The sequence below is a fragment of the Rhinopithecus roxellana genome, chromosome 12 (assembly GCF_007565055.1).
Source record: "Rhinopithecus roxellana isolate Shanxi Qingling chromosome 12, ASM756505v1, whole genome shotgun sequence".
NCBI classification, from domain to species: domain Eukaryota; kingdom Metazoa; phylum Chordata; class Mammalia; order Primates; family Cercopithecidae; genus Rhinopithecus; species Rhinopithecus roxellana.
In genome coordinates, this window is record NC_044560.1 from 116,715,921 (window position 1) to 116,742,071 (window position 26,151).

The 26,151-nt window shown below is 48.7% G+C and overlaps 1 protein-coding gene across 1 annotated transcript in view; it reads left to right on the forward strand.

Moving 5' to 3' along the window:
* PPP2R1A (protein phosphatase 2 scaffold subunit Aalpha) overlaps positions 1-26,151 on the forward strand; it is a 39,148-nt gene that overhangs the window by 10,764 nt on the left and 2,233 nt on the right. The window contains exons 2-13 of the mRNA XM_010376528.2: positions 1,977-2,067; positions 6,008-6,108; positions 12,317-12,549; positions 14,046-14,193; positions 14,316-14,471; positions 17,205-17,319; positions 17,430-17,500; positions 17,953-18,087; positions 21,513-21,686; positions 22,014-22,074; positions 22,782-22,936; positions 24,074-24,216. Coding sequence (XP_010374830.1) covers positions 1,977-2,067; positions 6,008-6,108; positions 12,317-12,549; positions 14,046-14,193; positions 14,316-14,471; positions 17,205-17,319; positions 17,430-17,500; positions 17,953-18,087; positions 21,513-21,686; positions 22,014-22,074; positions 22,782-22,936; positions 24,074-24,216 — 1,583 coding nt within the window. The remainder of the gene's footprint in view (positions 1-1,976; positions 2,068-6,007; positions 6,109-12,316; positions 12,550-14,045; positions 14,194-14,315; positions 14,472-17,204; positions 17,320-17,429; positions 17,501-17,952; positions 18,088-21,512; positions 21,687-22,013; positions 22,075-22,781; positions 22,937-24,073; positions 24,217-26,151) is intronic.

Consider the following 26,151-nt stretch of genomic DNA (forward strand, 5'->3'; position numbering starts at 1 on the left):
TCGTCGCCCGGCTAGTTTTTTGTATTTTTTTAGTAGAGACGGGGTTTCACCGTATTAGCCAGGATGGTCTCGATCTCCTGACCTCGTGATCCGCCCGTCTCGGCCTCCCAAAGTGCTGGGATTACAGGCTTGAGCCACCGCGCCCGGCCATACGTTTTATTTTTTAGCTGAAAATCAGTTGCAGGTTTTGTAGTACTCTATCCTGAGGTCCGTTTCATGCCAGGATGGTAAGTTTTGGACCACATGTATGAAAGATTAACTGTGTGCATTTTTCTGAGGAGAGACCATCACAACACTTCATCAGATGCTCATCGTCTGTGATCCCAAAGATACTCTTCAACTCCTGGACCGGAGAACCCCTCACGCAGGATGTTAGTCACTTGTAGACCTCGTGTCAGTTACGTGGGGCCTCAGAACAGAACAGGCTGAGGGAGGTCCTGCTCCTCAACCTCGCCCTGTCCCTACCTGTTCTGCCTCTATCCAGGAAGAAAGGTCCCCTGTGGGACCATTAGTCACTCTCCCACTGGCGAAAGCATTTCCTCCCACTCCTACACACATGAGCTCATTCCATTCTTGTGACAGTGCTGGGAGCTATTAATAATAGGAGAGGCATTGTGGTGGAGATGAAGAAATGAGGGGAGAGTTCCACAGTCTGGCCTGCAGTCAGAGCAGCTGGCTTTGGATCCCACACTCCCTTGGTGTTGGCTTTAGCAGGTGTCTTTACCTCTCTGAGCCTCACTTTCCAAAGTGGTGAAAAGACGACATTAGCCATGCTTTTCTTCTAGGATCTAGAGGATCAAATGAGGTCCCAACATGTGAATGCTTGGCATGAGATCTATTATGTTTGTTAGCCAAATAAAATAGTTCTCTAGGACTGCCACAGCAAATCACCACGAACTGGGTAGCTTAACACAACAAGTTTTAGAGGCCAGAAGTCTGAAATCAAGGTCTTAGCAGGGTCGGTTCCTTTGGAGGCTCTGAGGGAGACCCATTCCATGCCTTTCTGGAAGTTAGGACTTCCGGTGGTGCCAGCAATTCCTTGTGTTCCCTGGCTTGTGGATGCATCACCTGCTCTCTCCACCCATCTTCACATGCTTGCCTTCCCCTCTGTGTATCTGTCTTCCTTTCTGTCTCTTAGAAGGACACTGTCATTGGATTTAAGGCTAACCCTCCGTTTAGAATGATCTGGACACACTTAACTACGTCTGCAAAGACTCTTTGACATGCTCATCACTGGGAAGTAACTTTTTGAGGCTGCCATTCAGCCTCCTATTCTGGTGGTATTATTACTACTGCTAATGCTACTCTTGTTTTTGTCGTCATTTTATTGTAATATTGTTTGCTCTTTATTTTTTTTTGAGACAGAGTCTCACTCTGTTGCCCAGGCTGGAGTGTTGTTCTTTTATGATCACTTAGCCAGCAATCCTGGCTTTACATCCTGCTCCATGTGATCTTAGCTCTCTGACCCTGAAAGGGGCTTTTGTTCCCCGAGCCTGTTTCCCTGTCTGTAAAATGGGACTCCAGCTAGTAGTGACAGGGGTGCAGGTGTGTGGATGTGTTTAGCCGAGGACCTGGCACAGAGGAAGCATGTTATAAAGTGGCTGCTGCTGTTAAAGTACAGTGTATTCGCATGTTATGTGGTACTAAGTACAGGAGAAGGTGATGAAGAGAGAGGAGGAGAGGGAGTACAGTTTTCAACAGAGTGGTCTTGGAAAGTTCAACTGAGGAGGTGTTGCTTCCATAAGAACCAAGGGATGTTCTTTTGCATTTGTTGCTGCTGCCACTACTATTGTTGTTATTTAATGATTAGCTCGAGGTCACAGGGTCTCTTGGTGGGTGTTTGCCAAATTACTGTTGAGCATCTTCACACGTAACCAAGCAAGGCTTCCAGGGGCTGACTGGGTTCAGAGCTGTCCGAACTCATGTGTGTCTGGAATGTCTAACATTCTCCCCTCCTCTTCTTGTTCTCTCATTAGCTTCGCCTCAACAGCATCAAGAAGCTGTCCACCATCGCCTTGGCCCTTGGGGTCGAAAGGACCCGAAGTGAGCTTCTGCCTTTCCTTACAGGTAATGAAGGGGAGCCCTGGGACCCAGATGTGGGGACTCTTGGGAGGTGTTTTTCACTAGATAAGAGAAGACTTGTGGATTTAACATATGGTTTGTGAACGTCTGCCCTGTGCTAGACATTATGGAGTGGGAAAAGGGATTCAGAGAAGTGCAGTTTTGCTCTAACAGAGTGGTCTGGAATGCTGGAGGCAGGCATTGGTGAGAGGGATCTAGAGGCAGATAGAACCAGGTTTGAGTTGCAGCTCCAACAGTTGGAAGCTGGTGACTTTAGACAAGTTAGTTTATCTGTTTCTTACATTTTTCATCTGTAGATTGGGATAATCATCTATGTGCCATAGTGTTGATCTGAACATTCAGTGTTAATAACAATTGCTAATACTTATGATATGTTTACTATATACCAGGTCGTGTTCTACACTGTATCTTGTGAGAATTGAGTTCATATGAAGTGTTTAGAAAGCTGTCTGTACTCAGTAAACATACATCACCATCCTTTCACCCAGTTAATCTCACAGCAGTGCCTTAAGCAGGTAATACTGCTGTCCCCATTTTATAGATGAAGAAGCCAAGGTGTAGAGAGGTGAAGTGATTCATTTGCCCAAGGTCGTGCAGTTAGGAGGTAACTGAGAAGGGATATTTAGGTAGTCATTCTGGCCTTTAACTTGACAGCATTGGTTAATGGCTGATTTCAAATCCGAGCTCTACCACTTTCTAGGTGTGTGACTTCGGGCAAGATATTTTACATCTACCTGCTTCAGATTCTTCACAGGTGAAATGGGCATAATTATGTAACTTAACACGAAGACTAAATAAGATACTGTAAGGTGCTTATGACCCTGTGCAGTACGTGCTGCCAAAGCGTTAGCTGCCAGGCTGTTACTAAGCACTGCTGTCTGTGAGGATGTAGGTAAAGCACTTAGTACACTGTCTGACACAGACTGGACTACCAATTAGTAGTAAACCCGCTGTTAGCATTATTCCCATTACCGCTTCATGCTCTATACTTCATACCAGCGGAAATCACAGCTGAAGGTTTAGAATGCTTTGTCACTAATTAAACTCTTGTGTATGGGATCGTCTTAGTTGGACCTAGTGATGACCCTGGGGAGGAAGGAGCTTGAGGTTGTTACCCCTCCCCGCACTGGACACATGGGATATTGGAGCCTAAAGAGGTGCAGTGACTCGCCTGCAGTGGCACTTCTAGTGACTGAGGGGTGCAGGTGTGTCTGACTGAACGCTACATGAAGAGTCTGCTCATATGATACTGAACAAATGGCCCCAAACCAGGTGGCTTCTATTGGTGAACTGTTGGGGAGACTTGAAAGCTTTAGAATGCTGAGGCATGGCAGGATAATAAAGTGGTGAAGAAGTTGTAGAGGAAAAATACTGGAGCGACCTGGGTTTGAAACAAGCAGCTGTGCTGCCGACTTGCTGGGAAACCTGAGTAGGTCACTCCACCTTCCTTAGCCTCATTTGCCTTATCTGTAAAGGAGTCTAATGAGAGCAGTACCTAACAGTCGGGGTGTGTAAGGAAAACTCTGCATCTTTCCTCTACTTTCACACCAGAGCAATCATAACACAGAACATGACTTCTGTGACCATATGTCTGGGGTTTTTTCCCCAAACTGAGCAGTGGACAGCAGCTGGTTGTCCTCTAATTCAGTTCCGACACTGTCTTTGCAGAGATAATGTCAGATCCCACAGATTGATGGCTCAGTCCCCAAGACTGTCCCCAACCCTGCCCACCAGTTGCAGGTCCTTTGGAACTTCTGACCGATCAGCCTCAAGTTGGGGTTCCCACGACCCCCTCTTTGGGTTTGATTAGGCTCACAGAACTCAGGGTAACACTTATGTTTACCGGTGTGTTATAAAGGATATTGCAAAGGATGAAGAGATGCATAGAGTGAGGTATGGGGGAAAGGGCCTGGAGCTTGCTTGCCCTCCCTAAGCCCACCATCCTTCAAGAGCCTCCACATGTTTCACCATCTGGAAGCTCTCTGAACCCTCTGGGTTTTTATGGAAGCTTAATGGGAGAGGGTCCTGAGTGGAATGGAGGCACCAGCCATGTGGGACTCTGTGGGAAGAGCATTTCAGGCTGTGAGGAGAGGCAGATGTGTGCTCAGCGTGTTGAAAGAATAGCAGTGAGGTCGCCATGAGCTGAGTAAGATTGTTAAGGGAGAGTGAGACTAGGACATGAGGTTGGAGAAGAACAGTGACCACAACATGTGAGATCAGGTTTCTTTGAAACTATTGGCAGATTGAAATGAAAGAGTGTCAGGATTTCTTTTACACCTGAAAGAGTCACTCTGGGTTCTGGGAGATCCAGATGGTGTAGGGGCAAAGGTGGAAGCAGGAAAACCAGGTAAGAAGCTGTTGCAGTCTCCCAGCTGACAGCTAGTGATGATCAGAGTGACTTTAGGTTGGGAGGGTTGACAGACTTGGCTCAGAAGGAGCTGCCAACCCTTACAAGGAGGATAGTTCTGTGTGGGTTGGTGGAAAGACTGGGTGCTGGCAGCTCCCAGGTGTTTGGCCTTCAGCAGCATTGCTTGGCTATAAGGTCTAGACTGGAGATAGAGATGGATAAGAATTGAGTCTGTGGATATGCATAAGGTCTTCAGGGGACAAAGAAAACAGTGAGGGTGGTTTTAACTGTGTGCAGAGGGAGCCAGGGAAACTGAGGCTGGGAACGAGCCTAAGAACAGTGTAGCCAGAGTCTTATTGGCGAGAATTTATTTATTGAAGGAAGAGGCAGAGATGCTAACCCTCCTACTGGGCCCCGTGCTGAGCTCTTCACTGAAAGCATTTATTTCTCTTTGGTCTCAGAACAACCCTATGAAGTGAGAACAGCCCATTGTGATTTGGGGGATGAGAAAGGCTCAGAGAGATGAAGTGAGTTGCTGTATAAGCACCCAACAGTAAAGCAAGATTTGAACCCACCATAAAATGGGGATGATGATAATGACTACTTAAATGAGACGGTTGTGATAAGGAGGTGACGCAGAAGTTGAACCCACCACTTACACTCACATCCCATTGGCCAGAGCAAGGTCACATGGCCTTGGCAACTGCAAGGGCGTCTGGGAAATGTAGTCTGTTGCTGGATTGCCATATACCCAGCTTAAATGCAGGAGGTTTAAGTGGTAATAGATGCCAGGCATATTAACATCTTGTGCTATGCAGGGATTAGCAGTTCCCACTGCCTCAGGGATGAGAGGATGGAGCTTAAGAGAGAGGCCTTTGGATGTGGGCATTAGGGACAGAACAGATTTTCCCTTCACGTATTCATTTTTTCAACAAACCTGAATTGCTGTCTGTCTGGGCTCAGCTCTGGCAGGAACTGGGGCATAGAGAGGAGCCAGTCCTGGGCTCGCTGATTATAGCCTATGTTAAGGGTGTGGTAAAGGTGGCATGGAGGGAGAGGGAGACTGAGCCCAGAGGAGGTGTTCCAGCGGACATCCTAGAAGTCTTCCAAGAAGGGCAAGAAGGGGTAGCTAAACTGAATCTCCAAAGATAAAAAGAAATTTCTGGCAGAGAGAACAGTGCTGAGGGGAGAAGCTGGACCCCAAAAAAGCTCTCGTTGACGTTGCTCTGTGCTTTATACACCTGGTCGTGTTTGCTCCTCACTGTAACCCTCACTACGAGGGAGGGATGGTGAACACCATTTTACAGACGCAGAAGCTGGGACTCAGAGAGGTGGAATCACTCAGTCAGTGTTTTGCACCTGCTAGAGGGTAGAAGCAGGACTTAGGGCTCTCTCATCCCAGCCAAGCCTGTGCCGTGATTTCTGTGTCAGCCCAGGTGGAGAGTGGGGAGCAAGTGGGCGGATGGGGAAACTGAGTGCTGACAGCCTGAGGAAGCAGAATGGAGTCTGTGAGTTCTGAGCTTGGGCTGGGGTCAGAGTTGAGGTGGGATAGTCACAAAGTCTGTCTTGGTTCCACAGATACCATCTATGATGAAGACGAGGTCCTCCTGGCCCTGGCAGAACAGCTGGGAACCTTCACTACCCTGGTGGGAGGCCCAGAGTACGTGCACTGCCTGCTGGTGAGTGGAAGGCAGGAAGTCCTCTTGCCCACCCCATAGGGTCAGGCCCGTGGCCCTGCCGACTTAGGGCAGGGAGGTGAGCATGTTGGAGAGCGTGGGGATCACGTCAGAACAGCTAGGCCATGGACATCTGCTTTAATCCGACAAGTCAGTAGTGGCTTTTAATATTGTGAACTCAGGGTGCAGTTGTCATCCTTTCTATTTAGTGGTCAGGTAGGTGCCCAGTGCCAGGCCTCACCTGGGATTCTACATACAGGGCTGTGGGTTTGGAGTCAGGCTGGGTTCTACCACTTATTTGCTGCTATATGATTTGTAAGAGAATTACTTAACCTCTCTCTGTTGTACCTTTCTCATCTGCAAAATAGGATTATGAAAACCTTTTAAAATTATCTTGGGCGGGCGCAGTGGCTCAAGTCTGTAATCCCAGCACTTTGGGAGGCTGAGACAGGCGGATCACAAGGTCAGGAGATCGAGACCATCCTGGCTAACACGGGTGAAACCCCGTCTCTACTAAAAAAAATACAAAAAACTATCCGGGCGAGGTGGCGGCGCCTGTAGTCCCAGCTACTTGGGAGGCTGAGGCAGGAGAATGGCGTGAACCCGGGAGGCGGAGCTTGCAGTGAGCCGAGATCGTGCCACTGCACTCTAGCCTGGGTGACAGAGCCAGACTCCGTCTCAAAAAAGAAAAAAATTATCTTGAAGAGCCCTAGCACAGTACTTGGCACTTAGTAAGTACTAATAGATGTTAACTGCAGTTGTCATTATTGTTGCTGTGACATCATATCCAGCCTTTGGGGTAGGAGGGATTCCCTGTTTATGGGTGAGCCACCTGGAGCACTGAGAGGTTAAGTGTCTCTTCAAGATTGTATGCCTTGTAGATGGCAGAGCTGGGATTCTCGGTCTGTCCATTTAACTCTTTGCCACATCCCCACCCCACTGCCTGCCTGTGTGTCCCGTGCTAGGTGATGGCTAGGGACACAAAGATGGGTCAGATCCCTTGGCCGGGCGCGGTGGCTCATGCCTGTAATCCCAGCACTTTGGGAGGCTGAGGCGGGCGGATCACAAGGTCAGGAGATCGAGACCATCCTGGCTAACACGGTGAAACCCCGTCTCTACTAAAAATACAAAAAATTAGCCGGGCGCGGTGGCGGGCACCTGTGGTCCCAGCTACTCGGGAGGCTGAGGCAGGAGAATGGCGTGGGCCCGGGAGGCGGAGCTTGCAGTGAGCCGAGATTGCGCCACTGCACTCCAGCCTGGGTGACAGAGCCAGACTCCGTCTCAAAAAAAAAAAGATGGGTCAGATCCCAACAAGAAGCATTGTTTGAGAGATGATCTGGGAAGGAAGGCCTTAGAAGTTGCCTAGTCCCCTGGTTTTCACTGTTCTCAGAGTCCTGGGCCACTGCTGCTGCCTCTGCCTCTGCACCACTCCCCCAGTGATTCTGTATTTCACTGTTGCTACAGATACAGTGTGGCACCGGCCCTTGATGGTGTTGTATAGCAGCAGCCGTTCTCCCTGTTAGTGGTGTGTAGAAGAATGGTGCTTGTCATTGTTGGGATCTTGGGATTTGAGCAAATACAGTAATTTGTTTTTTCCCCAACAGTGTTATCTAAGGAAACTTGATAGTTACCATTATATTCTGGTATCTCAGCTTTCATCTGGGCGTATATGTATAATTTGTGCATATGGACACACAGAAAATTGTATATAAATGAGATCGTTTCATACATTTTACAAAAAACAGGACTTCTTCACATGAGCATGATAAGGTTTGGGGGCCAGCCTAGAAGGGGTTCCTTGAATTTCACAAAATTGTCTGTAGCCCCTGCCTGATATTTGTCAGGTGGAACTTCTGAGCAGTGAATTTGTAGCTTTCAGTAGCTTCTCAGAGGACTTAGGAGCAGAAGACATCATTTTTATGAAACCCCAAGGCTTCAACAAGGGCCCCCAGGGTCTGCAACTGAGCTTGGGACTCAAGCTTGCTGTGGAGCTGGGCTGGGACCCAGGGATCCTTCTCTTACCTGGCCAGGGTCTCCCAACAGAACATTCTCAGTGAGGAAAGTCCCAGTCAACCCACGCTTCCTTTTGGGAAGCAATTCCCTGTGACTGATGCGTATGACGTTCGTGTCAGCCAGCAGACATCCTGGGGCTCTCTGGACCAGGCAGTGCTGGAAACCAGAGAAGAGTCAGATCAGAATAGCTTGTGCTTGCTCGTTGCCTGCAGTGCACATCCCAAGAGCCTTACACAATTGTGCACTGATGTTAGCTCTGTTGCTCAGATGAGGAAACTGAGGCACAGGCTGGTTTAAATGAATTGCCCGAGCTGGGAAGAGGCAGAGTCCAGATTCGATCCCAGTCCCCTAATTCTTAGCCACTCCTATGTACTATGCTCAGAGGGCTCCTGGTTGCTTTCAGAGCTGTAGACAAGGGAGGCAGGGGGCCCCTTAAAACCCAGGGTAGATACCTAACCTGCTTAGGTGGGATGGGAAGTTGTCAGGGAAGGCTTCCTGGAGGAGGTGGCTGTTAACCTGGATTTTGACAGGTTATGGGAAATAGAAAATGGCTTTGTGTAGTTTCTTCATTCCACAAACATTGAGCAAAGTCTCTAGGCTGTGGAAACCCAGAGATGTGTCAGACCCACTCTGAGCCCTCGCTCTCAGCAGTGGCGAAATGGAATTAATTACAGCGACTCCTGTAGCTGCAGTGTGAGGATTGTTTTTTTTTTTCATTTGTTTGTTTTGTTTTTTTCCTGAGATGGAGTTTCACTCTTGTTACACAGATTGGAGTACAATGGTGTGATCTTGGCTCACTGCAACCTCTGTCTCCCAGGTTCAGGCGATTCTCCTGCCTCAGCCTCCCCAGTAGGTGGGATTACAGGGGTGTGCCACCACACCCAGCTAATTTTTGCATTTTTAGTAGAGACGGGGTTTCACCTTGTTGGTCAGACTGGTCTCAGAATCCTGACCTCAGGTGATCCACCCACCCCGGCCTCCCGAAGTACTGGGATTACAGGTGTGAGCCACCGTGCCTGGGTGTGAGGGTTGTTTCTGTGTCAGCAGCTCTTTTTATTTTTATTTTATTTTTTCTTTGAAACAGAGTCTCGCTCTGTCACCCAGGCTGGAGTGCAGTGTTGCGATCTCAGCTCACTGCAGCCTCTGCCTCCTGGGTTCAAGCGATTCTCAAGCCTCAGCCTCCCAAGTAGCTGGGATTACAGGCACCCATCACCATGCCCGGCTAATTTTTGTATTTTCAGTAGAGACAGGATTTCACTATGTTGGTCAGGCTGGTCGGGAACTCCTGGCCTCAAGTGATCACCTGTGTTGCCCTCCCAAAGTTCTGGGATTACAGGCGTGAGCCACTGCATCCGGCCAGCAGCTCCTAACTCTTTTGGAATTGTGGATCCCTTTGAGAATCTGTTCAATCCCGGACCCTCTTCTTACAAAAGCCCACAGGATTTTAGGTGGTTCACACTCTTCCCTACCCTGTGTGCTCTCCAGGTTTGAGAACCCTTTCCCCCAGACTTCACAGAGCGGCTTCACAGTAGTGAGTCTTCACTGTGCAAAGGCATCAGTTGTAGTTTCTTAAATGTGTACCTTCCTGGGCCCTGCCTCCAGATAACTCTGATTGTTTTGGTCCACACTGGGATAGGCCTCCTGGGTGATTCTGCTGTAGGGTGGTCAGGGATCATACTTTGAGAACTACTTCTTGCAGTAACCTATGGGAGAAGAGAACCTTGGCTTACATAATTACTGCTCAACCTCTGTCCCTAGGCCTCCTTATAACAGATTACCATAAGCTCCACCTCTAGTCACTTGGCAGGTGTTGATTGAGTGCCTTCTCTGTGCCAGCCCACGTGATGGGAGAGCCGAGGTGAACAAGAGGAACTCTGTCCCTGCAGTATCCCAGTCACACCACACCTATGGTCACACTCCCATGAGACCATCCTGAACCTGAGACCTCACGATAGCACGAGGACCTGTGACCATGACATTACGCTGGCTTGCTTAGTATTACATTTTTCCTTTGAATCATTCATTGTAACTATTTTTTATTTATTTATTTATTTATTTATTTATTTATTTATTTATTTATTTTGAGACGGAGTCTCCCCTGTCGCCCAGGCTGGAGTGCAGTGGCCGGATCTCAGCTCACTGCAACCTCCGCCTCCCGGTTTTACGCCGTTCTCCTGCCTCAGCCTCCCGAGTAGCTGGGACTACAGGCGCCCGCCACCTCGCCCGGCTAGTTTTTTGTATTTTTTAGTAGAGACGGGGTTTCACCATGTTAGCCAGGATGGTCTCGATCTCCTGACCTCGTGATCCGCCCGTCTCGGCCTCCCGAAGTGCTGGGATTACAGGCTTGAGCCACCGCGCCCGGCCCATTGTAACTATTTTTAAACATTTGTTTTTGTTCTTAATAGTTTTACTGTAAAAATATATGTAGAATGTGCTATTTTAATTTTTTTTTTTTTTTTTTGAGACGGAGTCTCGCTCTGCCGCCCAGGCTGGAGTGCAGTGGCTGGATCTCAGCTCACTGCAAGCTCCGCTTCCCAGGTTTACGCCATTGTCCTGCCTCAGCCCCCCAAGTAGCTGGGACTACAAGCGCTCCAGCCTCCCGAGTAGCTGGGACTATAAGCGCCCGCCATCTCGCCCGGCTGGTTTTTTGTATTTTTTTAGTAGAGACAGGGTTTCACCGTGTTAGCCAGGATGGTCTCGATCTCCTGACCTCGTGATCCGCCCGTCTCGGCCTCCCAAAGTGCTGGGATTACAGGCTTGAGCCACCGCGCCTGGCTATCTTAATTATTTTAAAGTGTGTAGCTCTGTGGCAGTAAGTTTATTCACATTGTGCAGCCGTTATCACCATCCATCACCAGAATTTTTTGTCTCCCCAAACTGAAATTGCAGACCTATTGAATATGAACTCCCCATTTCCTATCCCCGAGCCCCTGGCAGCCACCGTTCTACTTTATGAGTTTGACTGTTCTAGATTCCCTAATGTAAGTGGAGTCAGAAAATATTTGTCCTTCTGACTTTTAGCTGATTTCCCTTAGCATAATGTCTTCAAGGTTCATCCGTGTTGTAGCATGTGTTCCATGAGACTTCTCACATACAAAACTCCTGAGTTTTTTTGAGGATTGCATTTGGAAAACCAGATTTGCTTATTGCCAGCTGCATCCTCCCATAGTGACAGTCCCTGGAGCTGTTGAGCACCTGCCCTCCCTGGACTATATGCTCTCCGAGGTGCCCCAGTGCCTGCCTCTTCGTATTCACGCCCCCTGCCACCTCCGCCTGTCACCTTGACTGATGGCTTCATTCTGTTACTTGACTGGGCCCTGGAGGCATTTCCATTTATGATTTTTTTTTTCCTGCCTTAAATATCTGTCAGCCCAAGTTGAATTTCAAACCAGAGACCTCCACCTTTATTTGAACATGTTGGGATAAGTTGAGTCTCCCTTCAGTAGGTCACTAATTAAGAGTTCCTGTCTTGTGCTAAGAGTGCTGCTGGGCTCTGGGGATACAGTGGAGAGCCAGTCATATATATCTGAAGGACACAGTCTTTCTAGGCCCACAGTAACGACCAGTAAGCAGTCCCGAGCCCCCTAATCCCCCAGAAACATGAGATGCCAATTCAGTCACCAGAGTTGTGTGAGACAGCACAACTGTACCTGTTCATGGGAGACTCAGGTCAGGTTTTCGATCCTGACCTGTAGCTATTACTAGCTTGGGCAAGCTAGACCGTACCTCAGTTTTCTCTTCTTTAAAATCAGGACTTGCTTTATAGAATTCAGTGAGGAAGAACAAGCACCCCTGGTACAACACGGTGGTCCTGCCTAGTACACACAGTGAACGGATGTTCTACGCAGTGTCAGTGATGATCATTGCACTTTGAGAGGCTAAGAACTTTCTCCTCAGAAAGTGACGTGTGTAATTTTCAGATTCATGGACCCCAGTGAAACTCCTTCAAGGACCCCTAAATAAGAATGTTTGTGGAAGGCACGCTGACAGAGACCTTCTGCTGGCTGGCATAATATGACATTTTTCCTTTGAGTCATTCACTGCAACCATTTAAAAATGCTGTTTTAATGAAGGCTGGGATGGGTAGTAGGGAAGGTTTCTCTGAGGAGATGAGCCCATGAGGGGGTTGCAGGGTGGAGCTCCAGGGCCGGGGATGGTAGAGAGGGAGCTGTCCAGTGACTTCATATTCTCACCACAGCCACCTCTGGAGTCGCTGGCCACAGTGGAGGAGACAGTGGTGCGGGACAAAGCAGTGGAGTCCTTACGGGCCATCTCACACGAGCACTCGCCCTCTGACCTGGAGGCACACTTTGTGCCGCTGGTGAAGCGGCTGGCGGGCGGCGACTGGTTCACCTCCCGCACCTCGGCCTGTGGCCTCTTCTCTGTCTGCTACCCCCGAGTGTCCAGTGCTGTCAAGGCGGAACTGCGACAGTGAGTCTCTGGCCCCCTTGGAAGCTCCAAGCTCCCCCCTCAGCTTGGTCCCCTTCTCTAAAGCCTCAGTCTCCTTTTGGTCTACCTGGGGCCCACACGCCCCTGAACGCTCTCCACTACCACTCCTGCTTATCACGTGATAGGCTACATCCTCGAGAGTTGGTCTCTGGACACGGCCGGGTGTCAGTTTACCACCTCTGCCCCCTTGCTCACTTAGGAACTGAGATGATGACAGGTCCTCCTTCCCACTGATTAATGTGGGGATTTAAAAGAATTATCACAAAAAGGCCAGGCACAGTGGCTCACGCCTGTAATCCCAGCACTTTGGGAGGCCAAGGCGGGTGGATCATGAAGTCAGAAGTTCGAGACCAGCCTGGCCAAGATGGTGAAACCCATCTCTACTAAACATACAAAAATTAGCCGGGCATGGTGGCGCACGCCTATAGTCCCAGCTACTCGGGAGCCTGAGGCAGGAGAGTCGCTTGAACCCAGGAGGCAGAGGTTGCGGTGAGCTGAGATCATACCATTGCACTCCAGCCTGGGCGACACCAGCGAAACTCCGTCTAAAAAGAAAAAAGGAATTATCGCATATAAAGTGCTTAGAGCAAAATCTGGAACATAAAAACTTTCAGCACATCACATCTGATGGTGTCTCCAGCCTGTTCCAGGTCCAGTGCCTTTGGCAGATAAACCACCTCAGTTTTCAGCCTCCTGCTCCTCTACTTTGCAAACAGTTGACCATCATGCCCAGGTTTGAGCCGTGGCTCACTCCAGAACTCTGGTTTACGACTGCGCAGATGCTTAGATACTTACACTGGCCCTGACCATCTTTGACCGAAGCAATTGCTGCTGTAAAATAAAGCCTTTCTGTGGCTCTAGACTAGCCTCTTAGTTAAGCAGTTTTTCGTTTGTTTTTGAGATAGGATCTTGCTCTGTCATCCAGGCTGAAGTGCACTGGTAGAATCATAGCCCACTGCAGCCGCAACCTCTTGGGCTCAAGCATTCCTCCTGCCTTAGCCTCTCAAATAGCTGGGACCGCAGGTGTGCACCACCACGCTGGGCTCCGTTTTTATTTTTGGCAGAGATGGGGTCTCACTGTGTTGCTCAGGCTGGTCTGGAACTCCTGGGCTCAAGCAATCCTCCTGCCTTGGTCTTCAGAGTGTTCAGATTACAGGTATGAGCCGCTGTGCCTGGCCCGTTGGTTAAGCACTTTTTATAATCATGATAATGTAATTGTCAGCACTTACCATTGACTGGATTTATTATGTGCAATCTGCGAAGTGTTATTTCATTATTTCATTGAAACCTCATGCAGACCTGTGGGGTAGGTACTGTTACTATCAGCTCCTTTTCATAGGGCTGGGAAGACAGAGAGGGGGTCATCACTTGCCCAAGGTCATTCAGTTAAAGCCTGGACCCACACAACTGCAGAGTCTGTGCTTGCTCCTCTCTGCCGTACTGCCTGCTGCCTCAGGATCCCCATCCCTGACTCCCAGGTACTTCCGGAACCTGTGCTCAGATGACACCCCCATGGTGCGGCGGGCCGCAGCCTCCAAGCTGGGGGAGTTTGCCAAGGTGCTGGAGCTGGACAACGTCAAGAGTGAGATCATCCCCATGTTCTCCAACCTGGCCTCTGACGAGCAGGTGAGGTTTGCTCCCTGGACCTCTCTGCTCTCCCCTCCTTCTGGTGGTCCCTGCCCGTGAAAGAGAATCCCAGAGTTCAGCAAGGCCTCTGCTGCCCTCCTGCATTCCTCTCCTCTCCCCAGGACTCGGTGCGGCTGCTGGCGGTGGAGGCGTGCGTGAACATTGCCCAGCTCCTGCCCCAGGAGGATCTGGAGGCCCTGGTGATGCCCACTCTGCGCCAGGCCGCTGAAGACAAGTCCTGGCGTGTCCGCTACATGGTGGCCGACAAGTTCACAGAGGTAGGTGAGCAACCGTTGACATTGTCCTATTGGTGGGGGACACTGACATATAGGGAAGTGTCCTCAGAAGGGAAGCATATAGGAGCTGAGGTTTACCATTAGGCCGACGGAATCATTGGGCGTTTGAGCAATAAGATGTCTGTGATCATCTAACTTCATCTCACTTCATATTCCAGTCCTGGTTGATTGACATGGCATCTTGAAGTGCTGCCTTGAGAAGGATTCTGAGGCTAAGTTAAGGCTTCGTGGAGGAAAGTGCCACAGGAACAGAAAGGTCCAGGCCCAGCTGGAGTGTGGTGGTGCAATCTTGGCTCACTGCAACCTCTCCCTCCCGGGTTCAGGCAATTCTCCTGCCTCAGCCTCCTGAGGGACTAGGATTACAGATGCCCACCACAACGCCCGGCTAGTTTTTGTATTTTTAGTAGAGATGGGGTTTCACCATGTTAGCCAGGCTGGTCTCGAACACCTGACCTCAAGTGATCTGACTTGGCCTCCGAGAGTGCTGGGATTACAGGTGTTAGCCACCGTGCCCGGCCCCAGAAAGTTTAATTAACTGATCAGAGTGACACTACCAGCCAGGCAGAAAGGGGGCAAGACTCCAGCTCTGTGACTCCCAGGACAGTGCTCCTTGTGCAGGGATCCAGATTGCCTCATACCACAAACATGTTTGCTGAGCACCAGCTATTTGCTGGGCCAGCGAATTCGGCACATTCCTGGCCTTCATGGAGCCAGGCAGTCTGAAGGGAAAGATTGACTGGGGGAAATTTGATTATAAAGTGTCACAGGTGTGGGACAGACAGACAGATATGGGGCCTTGGAAGCATTGAGGAGGGGAGGTGGTGTTGCAGCTGGTTCTAGAAGATGAGTTGGTGAGAGCTAAGATAGGAACTTTGTTCTAGCAAGAGGACAAAGAACCCTGGGAGGCAAGAGCAAGTGCAAGCAAGAACATTCAGGCCTGATCTTGACGGCCTAGCCTGAGAGAAAGCAGGAGAGAGGGCAGGGTGGGATCAGAGAGACCTCGAGTGCCACTCCACCCTGGGGCGCCATTTGCCTGTAATTATGCTGGTTCCCAGGCCGGGCGCGGTGGCTCAAGCCTGTAATCCCAGCACTTTGGGAGGCCGAGACGGGCGGATCACGAGGTCAGGAGATCGAGACCATCCTGGCTAATACGGTGAAACCTCGTCGCTACTAAAAACTACAAAAAACTAGCCGGGAGAGGTGGCGGGCGCCTGTAGTCCCAGCTACTTGGGAGGCTGAGGCAGGAGAATGGCGTAAACCCGGGAGGCGGAGGTTGCAGTGAGCTGAGATCCGGCCACTGCACTCCAGCCTGGGTGGCAGAGCCAGACTCCGTCACAAAAAAAAAAAAAAAAAAAATGCCGGTTCCCACTGGCATTTGTGGGAAGGACTGAGAGCCTCAGAATAGCATACCATCACCACATTTAGGGAAGGTTCTTCCCAATCATTGTCTCCTGAGTTACATAAACTGTGTCACGCTGGGTCTTCGAGTAAAAATTCCACGAGGACAGGAATTTTAGGCTGTTAAACCAGTTCTTGGCACACAGTAGGCATTCAGTAAATATTTGCAAGATGAATAAAAGGCAATATTTTCCCAAGAGGTCCTTCAAGTTTTTTTACTTGTTCATTCCCTTCCTCATAATGAACTGTCCTGCTTCCTACCAGGTCTTCAGGAACCAGCTTTGCAGCAGGAGCCATGTGTCTTTCCATGCCTCATGCCATGAAACAGCCAGGGGCCTAGTGTGCCTTTTTTTTTTTTTTCAAGAGAGTCTCACTCTTTTGCCCAGGCTGGAGTACAGTGACACAATCTCAGCTCACTGCAGCCTCTGTCTCCCAGACTCAAGTGATTCTTGTGCCTCAGCCTCCCAAGTAGCTGGAATTACAGATGTGCGCCACCACACCCAGCTAATTTTTGTATTTTTGGTAGAGATGGGGTTTCACCATGTTGGCCAGGCTGATCTTAAATTCCTGGCCTCAAGTGATCCTCCCACCTCGGTCTCCCAAAGTGCTGGGATTACAGGTGTGAGCCACTGCCCCGGCCCCCAGAGTACCTTCTTCCCTGTCAGTCTTTATTGTTTTATTTTCATTTTGAGGCAGAGTCTCACACCGTCACCCAGGCTGCTGCCACCCAGTGGCATGGTCATGACTCACTGCAGTCTTGACCTCCTGGGCTCAGGTGATCCTTCCACCTCAGCCTCCTGTGTAGAGTCAGCGTTTCACTGTGTTGCCCGGGCTGGTCTTGATCTCTTGGACTCAAGCAGTCTGCCCACCTCGGCTTCCCAAAGTGCTGGGATTATAGGCATAAGCCACCACGCTTGGCCTGTTGTTTTTTTTCATTACAAAAGTAATTCATGCTTCTGGTAACAGATCTTTAAGAAACACAACCATATATAAATCAAAAAGTTGCAGTCATTATATCATTTGAATGTATTTGGATCATGTCACAGAAACCTTAACCCCAGTAGCCTGAACAATATGGAAATCTGTTATTTTTAATGCTGACAACATTGCAGTCCTCAGTTTTCTTCAGAAGCGAAAGAGGCTCAGCGAGGTGAAGAGCCTTGCCCCGGGGCCAGACTTGGCGCTTGGATTAGATCTTAGCACTGCTTCCAAGGCCTATGCTCTGGCCCCTAATTCCGGTGCCTTCTCTTTGATTTTGGCTTCCTTAGCCCAGAGTACCTGCCAGGCCCTCTCACTCTCCCTCTTTCCTGTCTGCAGCTCCAGAAAGCAGTGGGGCCTGAGATCACCAAGACAGACCTGGTCCCCGCTTTCCAGAACCTGATGAAAGACTGTGAGGCCGAGGTGAGGGCCGCAGCCTCCCACAAGGTCAAAGGTTGGTGCTGGCAGCCAGAACACAGCAAGTGGGGTGGGTGTCCGAGGGTCTGGAAGTGGAACTAAAACGTTGGGTCTCACTTCCCTTTGCCTCCCTCTCCCTGCCCACAGAGTTCTGTGAAAACCTCTCAGCTGACTGTCGGGAGAATGTGATCATGTCCCAGATCTTGCCCTGCATCAAGGTAACAGAGAGTTTGATGGGAGGAACCAAGTGGATCTAAGCCTGCCAAAAAGAGGGGCTGGAGACAAGGCTTTGGGGATCGTCAGCTGCAAACTAGATTCCCAGCCCTCTGGGACCAGGCAGCTCTTGGGTTTCAAGCAGTTAGGGTCCTGACTGCAGCTTGAGGCTGACCTTAGAGGTGGAAGTACTTTCTAGAAAACTCAGAGGTCACTGAGTCCTCTCATTCACAGGGTTTTGGGGTTGGAGTGGGGGCTGCTGAGAGCAGGGGTCATTGAACTGTAAGTAGGTGGTACGCATAAGGAACAGTGATTTCCCCTGTATCCTAAGCCATCCCATGCTCCATGAATGAGAGGGGCAGAAGCAGGTTATTGTCTCTTAGGAGTTGGCATCTGCTTGGCCACTGCTGATGCAGGGGTTGCCCTGATCCCTGTGCCTACCCTTTCTCTTTCCCAGGAGCTGGTGTCCGACGCCAACCAACATGTCAAGTCAGCCCTGGCCTCGGTCATCATGGGCCTCTCTCCCATCTTGGGCAAAGACAACACCATCGAGCACCTCTTGCCCCTCTTCCTGGCTCAGCTGAAGGATGAGGTGAGGGTGCCAGGATCTCAGCTCTGGGTTTGTGGAGGGGACAGGTTACCTAGATTGACCAGGAATCTCCTGATATCTCAACAGACATCCAGATCTTTGCTGAGTTGCCTGTTTGTGGGCATAGCTATGTGTTCATGGATTCATTACTCCCAGCAATCTGCATGAGTCCTTTCCTGGGTGTTAAGGATATGAATAATAGAGCAGAAATTTTAAAAAGTTTTTATTTATGGCTGGGTGCGGTGGCTCACACCTGTAATCCCAGCACTTTGGGAGGCTGAGGCGGGTGGATCACCTGAGGTCAGGAGTTTGAGACCAGCCTGGCCAACATGGTGAAAACTGTCTCTACTGAAAATGCAAAAATTAGCCAGGCATGGTGGTGGGTGCCTGTAATCTCAGCTACTCAGGAAGCTGAGGCAGGAGAATCACTTGAACTCAGGAGGCAGAGGTTGCAGTGAGCCAAGATTGCACCACTGCACTCCAGCCTGGACAACAGAGCGAGACTCTGTCTCAAAAAAAAAAAAAATATTTATTTATGTTTTGAGATAGGGTCTTGCTCTGTTGCCCACACTGCAATACAGTGGTGTGATCATGGTCCACTGCAGCCTCTACCTTCTAGGCTCATGTGATCCCACCTTAGCCTCCCAAGTAGCTGGGACTACAGGTAAGAGGCACCAGCTAATTTTTTAAAAACATGTTCTATAGAGACAAGGTCTTGCTAGGTTGTCCAGGTTGGTCTTGAACTCCTGGTCTTAAGTGATCCTTCTGCCTTGGCCTCCAAAGGCCTGGGATTATAGGTGTGAGCCGCTACACCCAGCCTAGAATAAGACAGTTTTGATCCTCAGAAGCCTTCAGAGACTGACAGTGGAAAGAGACAAGCAGTCCCATAATGCCATTAAGATGTTACAGGTGCTGTTAAGGATGAGTTCATGTTTTTTAGGGTTTAGGCTAAGGTGCTGTAATAGAGACCCTAGAATACATTCTGGCTTAAATTAGATGGAGGATTTTTTTTTTCTCTCTCATAACAGTAACTGGTGAGTTAGCCCTGCTGACCTCAACTGTCTCTGAGTCTCAGGCAACTTCTCCAATTTCAGCATCTCTTAGCCGGCATGGAGGGGTCAGGCACAGACCACAGCAGGCCCAGTCCTCTGAAGGACGAGATTCTTCACATGTGCTTGCACCCCATACACCCATTGGCCAGGGAGGGTCACATGACCACACCCAGCAGTTCAGGTTGCCTGGATTACAGAGGATGAGAGGCAGTGCTGGGTGATGACTGTAGAGATCATCAGGGTGACCATGGGGAAGGAGCTTGGACTTGACTGTGGGCAAGTGGAAGAGCCAGAATAGAGTTGGTGTTAGAAGGCACCCTGGGATTATGTGAAGGAAAGATTGAAGTGAGGTGGCCAGCAGAAGTGTAGGAAGACCAAACGAGGCTGCTGTGGGAGTCTGGAAGGCTGAGGATAGACTAAGTGGTATGTAGAGATGAGGCTGCAGTGATATGGAAGGATTCAAGATTGTCCAGGAGGCAGAAGGGACCACGTGGTGATTTTTGCCTTGGTAGTGAAGAACTGGGCAGATTGTTTGCTGGTGTGTGGCATCTTTGTTCCCAAAGGCCTCAGTCTTTCTTCCCCATCCCTTTCTTTCTTATACACAGGCACACACACAGTGTGCTAGAAAGTTGGAGGAAATACTGCAACAGAAAGTACGACATTACATTTCAGTCCCACATGTCCCTAAAAGTTACGTTACTCAATTCCGCTACAGTGAGTAATCTCTTAGCCGCAGAATTACAGTCAATTTTTTAATACATTGAAAAGAGTGGGCCAGGCGCGGTGGCTCAAGCCTGTAATCCCAGCACTTTGGGAGGCCGAGACGGGCGGATCACGAGGTCAGGAGATCGAGACCATCCTGGCTAACACGGTGAAACCCCGTCTCTACTAAAAATACAAAAACTAGCCGGGCGAGGTGGCGAGCGCCTGTAGTCCCAGCTACTTGGGAGGCTGAGGCAGGAGAATGGCGTGAACCCGGGAGGCGGAGCTTGCAGTGAGCTGAGATCCGGCCACTGCACTCCAGCCTGGGCGACAGAGCGAGACTCCGCCTCAAAAAAAAAAAAAAAAAAAAAAGAAAAGAGTGCGCTATTTTTAATATATTTTTTATTATTTTTGTTTTTCCCTATTAGTGGGTGATTAACTGTACTATTTTTAATCAGTTATTTACATCAGTTGCTAAAAGTTTAAATCATCATTAATGTTCATGACACATTTTATGATTTAAGTAATTTATCTGAGTTATGCTTCACTTGCACATATTTTCTTTTATAATCATGTTTTATAGATACTGTAACTGTAATTTGTGTTTTTGATGCTTTAATGGGCATAATTTGGCAGGTGAGAGCCCCTCAACTGGTCTGCTATGTCATTTCACACCTTTCCAGAGTTTTGGAGAGCATTTTGCCTCTGGCATCAGGGAGGGATCCAGGCTCAGCCCAGTGTGAAGGCAAGCCCACACATGCTGCAAGTGCGCTTGCAGCGCTTGCTAGGACTAGAGCATTTTTTGCTCCAGTTTCACCTTCAGCAAGCACTATATGGTAATCATGTGCTGGCAGCCAGCCTGTCTCAGGGCGGCTTCTCTTAAAAAGAAGAGAAGAGCCAGCGTGGTTTTCTTGGTGTGAGGAATTAATCTGACTTGTATTTGGGATTTCCATTTTAGATGTATAAAATTTATATTTCACATTTTGACTCTCCCCAGAATTTATAAGCTTGTCTAAATGAAAAAGGCTACCTTTTTGGTGCACCAAAAAGAAGTATTTTTAAATGGGTAAGGTGTGTAGTCTCTGAGCCTTCTCTTCCCGTGCGTTCAGCACCTTGAGGCTCACACACCAAGGGCTGGAGCCGGGCAAGGGCCAGTCCTATCTTTGGAATGTGCAGGGTTTCAACAGCCCAGGCCTGCCAGGCTTGTTCAGTTGGTTTATTGATTCATTTCAGTGCTCCTTTATTTATTTATTTTTTTAGACTAGAGTAGCTTTAGTAAGGAAATAGTTTTCTTCCTTCCCCTCTCCCATGTTGTGGATTGATGTCCAGAAAGGAACCCGTGTTAGCAAACAGCAGAGCTAGAATTAGAAGAATCATGTGTGCCTATTTTTTCCAGGGGGCTGTCTTTTCCTACTGTGATTCTTAAAAGTCCTTTCAAAATGGTTGAACATTTCTTGTGATACTATTGTAAGGTTAAGAATCTGCTTAACTTAGTGGTCCATGCTGCCTGCTTTTTGTGTGCCTTTAATGTGCCCCTGGGACTGGGAGCTGGGTTTGGGCAGGAGTAGGGCCTTGGGAGATGTCCATTATACAAAGTTGATGCAGCTGAGCTTTTTCCATCCTGGGATTCTGTGTGCGTTACATTCTCTCAGAATCCTTCTTTCCTCTCCTCAGTGCCCTGAGGTACGGCTGAACATCATCTCCAACCTGGACTGTGTGAATGAGGTGATTGGCATCCGGCAGCTGTCCCAGTCCCTGCTTCCTGCCATTGTGGAGCTGGCTGAGGATGCCAAGTGGCGGGTGCGGCTGGCCATCATTGAGTACATGCCCCTGCTGGCTGGACAGCTGGTGAGTGAGGAGGCCTGGGGGCCAGGCAGTGTTGCCTCAGGGGAGGTACAGTATGTCCAGGGCTGTAATGGGGAAACGGGGGGCTTTGGAGGCTTAGTAGAGGCTGTGACAACTGCCTGGGGAGTCAAAGGAAGGGACCCAGGAAATAGGGCCTTAAAAGATGCATTGGATTCAATAAGAGAGAAGAGGGAAAGGAGCACCTCAGACAAAGTTGAGAAGTACCTGGTCTTTCTGGGGTGGGTGTAGGTTCCATGAGGTGTGGCTAGTAGCTCCCTCTGTCTGCTCTCCCTGGAACCCTTACCTTGGAACCCTTGGTTTCTCCTGTAGGGAGTGGAGTTCTTTGATGAGAAACTTAACTCCTTGTGCATGGCCTGGCTTGTGGATCATGGTGAGTACCTCCACAGGAGCAACAAGAGGAGATGGAAGCTCCAGAAAGGAAGGATGGATTGGCTGGGGCTGTGGTGGGCAGTGGAGGAGGCTGGAGTCACTCCCCGTGCCACTGGATGCTCGTATGGACCAGCTCACGTGCTCTTGAGAGTCCTAGAGAAGTGTTGAGTGGGAGGAGGACGAAACAGATCTCCCAGGGGTTGCCTGGTATAGTGGAGAGCCAGAGACCGGGGTTCTGACAGCTCCAAGGTCAGGATTCAAATCTAAAACAAGTCACCTGCTGTCTTTGAATGAGCCCCACACTCATTCTTTGAAACTTCTTATTCCAGTCCCTTGGGGCCATTATGAGAATTGCTCATTGTTTACACTAAGAGAAGTAAAAAATAAAAGGTAATGTTTATCTCTGTGAAGCCCTGTTTGAAGTAATAAGTGCCACATAATTTAGGCAAATCACTTGTTGGAGCCTTAGTTTGCCCATCTGTAAAATGAGGCCAATAGTGGAATCTACCTCTTGGAGTGGTTGAAAGATACTGTATTAAAAAACAGTTACCAGATAGAGCACACAGTAAGCCCTTTTTTCTCTCTGGCTCACATGCAGCCTGGCACCTCGGGGCTGCTTTGTAAGCCGTGGTGAGTGTGACCTACATCTTGCCCACATCAGTTCTTCACTTCCAAATCCTTGTCTCTCTCACCCTCACCCTTCTGCAGTATATGCCATCCGCGAAGCAGCCACCAGCAACCTGAAGAAGCTAGTGGAAAAGTTTGGGAAGGAGTGGGCCCATGCCACGATCATTCCCAAGGTCTTGGCCATGTCCGGAGACCCTAACTACCTGCACCGCATGACCACGCTCTTCTGCATCAATGTGAGCCCCGCACCTGGCTGCTGGCCCATCTCTAGGGAACTAGAATGCCTGGGAGAGGAAGGATGGTAGAGGGTTCCCCAAGGGAGACACCTGGCTTGGGAATGGAGACATGGAGGAGATCTTCTATTCAGAGATGAGTCCTTGGGGAACTGCAGGCAAGGGGGTCGGGCTCCCAGGGTCAGGGTCATAGGGCCTCTGGGACTGGGTACTTGGATGGTGAGGGACCCAGGGCCTGGGAGACTTGACCTGTTGGAGCAGTGATCTCAAGCTTTATGAGCACCCCTCTCCTTCCCTGAAGAATGTGTGTCTCTATCTGTGGTGGGTGAGTGTACAGGCTCTAGGTCAGACCTAGTTTTTAACTCTGGCAGGGCCATACTTTAGCTATGGACCTTGGATAGTTACCTAACTACCTTGGATAGTTACCCCTTGATGCTTTGGTCTTCTCATTTGTAAAGGATTCATACTGGTAATCACAGCCTGGTGAGTGTAAAGATTAATCAGGTTATACATGCACAGGGCTTACAACCGTTAGGCTACAGATAGGAAGTGCTCCTGTCTGTTTGCTTTTCCTACGATTATAATTATCTCACGTACTAATTTATGTGTAAACCATACACAGAGCTAGAAATGAAAGGATGGGATTTAAAAATAAACACAACTAAGTGTTCTGATCATTTCTTCCCACGCCACACTCTGGAGGTCACTGCTGTAAGGAGGGGACCTTTACAAATGATGATCACCCTAGGATCCTTACAGCAGTGACCTCCAGAGTGTGCTTCCTATCTGTAGCCTAACTGTTCTAAGCCCTGTGCATGTATAACCTGATTAATCTTTACACTCACCAGGCTGTGATTACCAGTATGAATCCTAGGGCTTGGTAATTAAGGTCCATCTCCAGAGTCATTAAAGGAAGCCTGAGGATAGAGAAACTGGGACATCAGAGAATGGAGACATCACAGAATGCTATTAGGATGGTGTTAGTGGAGTTGGGAGATCCACTCTAACACTGAACTGAGTCCCCGTGTTGCTCAGCCTCTGTAGGGCCTGATAGTCACCAGAGTGGCCTGGTCAGAGGCAGTGGGAGATGAGAGTTAACCAGGAGCTTTGCACTCACCCCTGCTACTCACTGGCCCCCAGGTGCTGTCTGAGGTCTGTGGGCAAGACATCACCACCAAGCACATGCTGCCCACGGTTCTGCGTATGGCTGGGGACCCAGTTGCCAATGTCCGCTTCAACGTGGCCAAGTCTCTACAGAAGATAGGGCCCATCCTGGACAACAGGTGAGGTCTGGATACTCCCCCACACACTGGCAAGGGCTTGTGGGCACCTTAATCTTTGACCTTTGAAGGTAGAGCCCAGGGTCAGAGGCCCAGCACCGCTCCTTGCTTGCTGTGTGACATTGGCTCCCTTCCCTTCTCAAGGTCTGTTTTCTCAGCTGTAAAATGAACATCACAGAATGAAATAGAAAGAGGGGGTGATGGGATGGCAGTCCTATATACTAGTAACAAGTCAGTAGAAAATGAAATCACCTAATGTTTTATATGTAAGTATTTGTATAATTTATAATTGCACCAAAAATATGAAATAGCCAGGAATAAATTCAGTGAAAGATGTGTAACACCTCTAGTGTAAACTGTAAAACTACTGTGAGAAATTAAAGCAGACCTGACAAAGGTGGGCGGATCAGTTGCGGTCAGGAGTTCACGACCAGCCTGGTCAACATGGCGAAACCCCGTCTCTGCTAAAAATACAAAAAATTAGCCAGTGTGGTAGCACACGCCTGTAATCCTGGCTGTTTGGGAGCCTGAAGGCAAGAGAACCACTTGAATCCAGGAGGCGGAGGTTGCAGTGAGCTGAGATCACGCCACTGCACTCCAGCCTGGGCGATAGAGTGAGACTCTGTCTCAAACAAAATTAAAACAGACCTACATAATATTCATGTATGGGACAGTTCCCTGAACTCATCTTTAGATTCAGTATAAGCCCATTAAATCTCAACAGATTCTTTAGTGGAAAATTGACACTTCTAATGAACAAAGTTGGATGATTTATACTACCAGAGACCAAGACTTATGACACCATAGTAATTAAAATAGATGTGAATACAAGAATATTTAAATCCCCCGATAGGATAGAATCAAGGGCATGGAAACAGTCCCACGTGTGTTTAATAGCAGGCACCTCTGTAGTTCAGTGGAGAAATATATATTTTTTGGAAAACATAGCTGGGTCAATTTGATATCCATGTAGGAATAAAAGAAGCCTCACCTCAATGCATAAACAAATTAATTTGAGATGACAGACCAGAACCAGAAAGATTTAAAAAATAAAACATCTAGAAGAAAATGTAGGAAAATATGTTCATGAGTTAGCGTAGGCACAGCAAACCAGAGGAAGTGATGGGTAAGTTGACCTTCTGTAAAATGTAGCACTATTTCTCAAAAGACAGCATTTTTGAGAGTAAAATGCAAGCCCCTGACTGGAGGAAGATGTCTGCAATATATGTTTCTGAGAAAGGACTCATCTACAATACCTGTCTACAAATCAGGCAGGGCAAGAAAGAGATGGGAACAAAGAATTGAATCGGCACTTGAAAAAGGATCTCCAAATAGCTTGTAAGCATATGACAAGGTGTTCAGCATCATCAGCCTTCAGGAAAATGCAAATTAAAGCTCAGTGACATATCACTACACACCTCCCAGAACAACCAATATTAAAAAAGACTCAATGGTGCAAATGTTGAAGACATAGAGCTGGAACTCTCATCCATTGCACGTGAGGCTGTATATTTAGGGTTTGATCACTCTGAAAACAGGAGTGGAACTGGAGTGGAATTTGGTGAAGCTTGTTACACAAACACCCTGTGAAATAGCCCTTCCACTCCTGGGTCTCTATCCAGGAGAAATGAGTGCTGTTTGTGTCAGAAGAATGCTCATGGTAGCTTTATTCATAGTAGCCATAAAAACGGAAACAACCTCCATGTCTGCCCACAGTAGATCAGATAAACTTTAGTTCATTCATACAGTGGAAAACTATTCAGCAGTGAAAAATCAAATGCCTGCTATAGGCGGCAACACAGGTGACTCTCACAGATAACCATGTTGAGTGAGGAGCCAAACCCCAGAAAACACACCATTTATGTCAAGTTCAGAAACAGGCGGAATGAAAGAATTGAGATGATGGAAGTAAAAATAGTGGTTATTTGGGGAGAACAG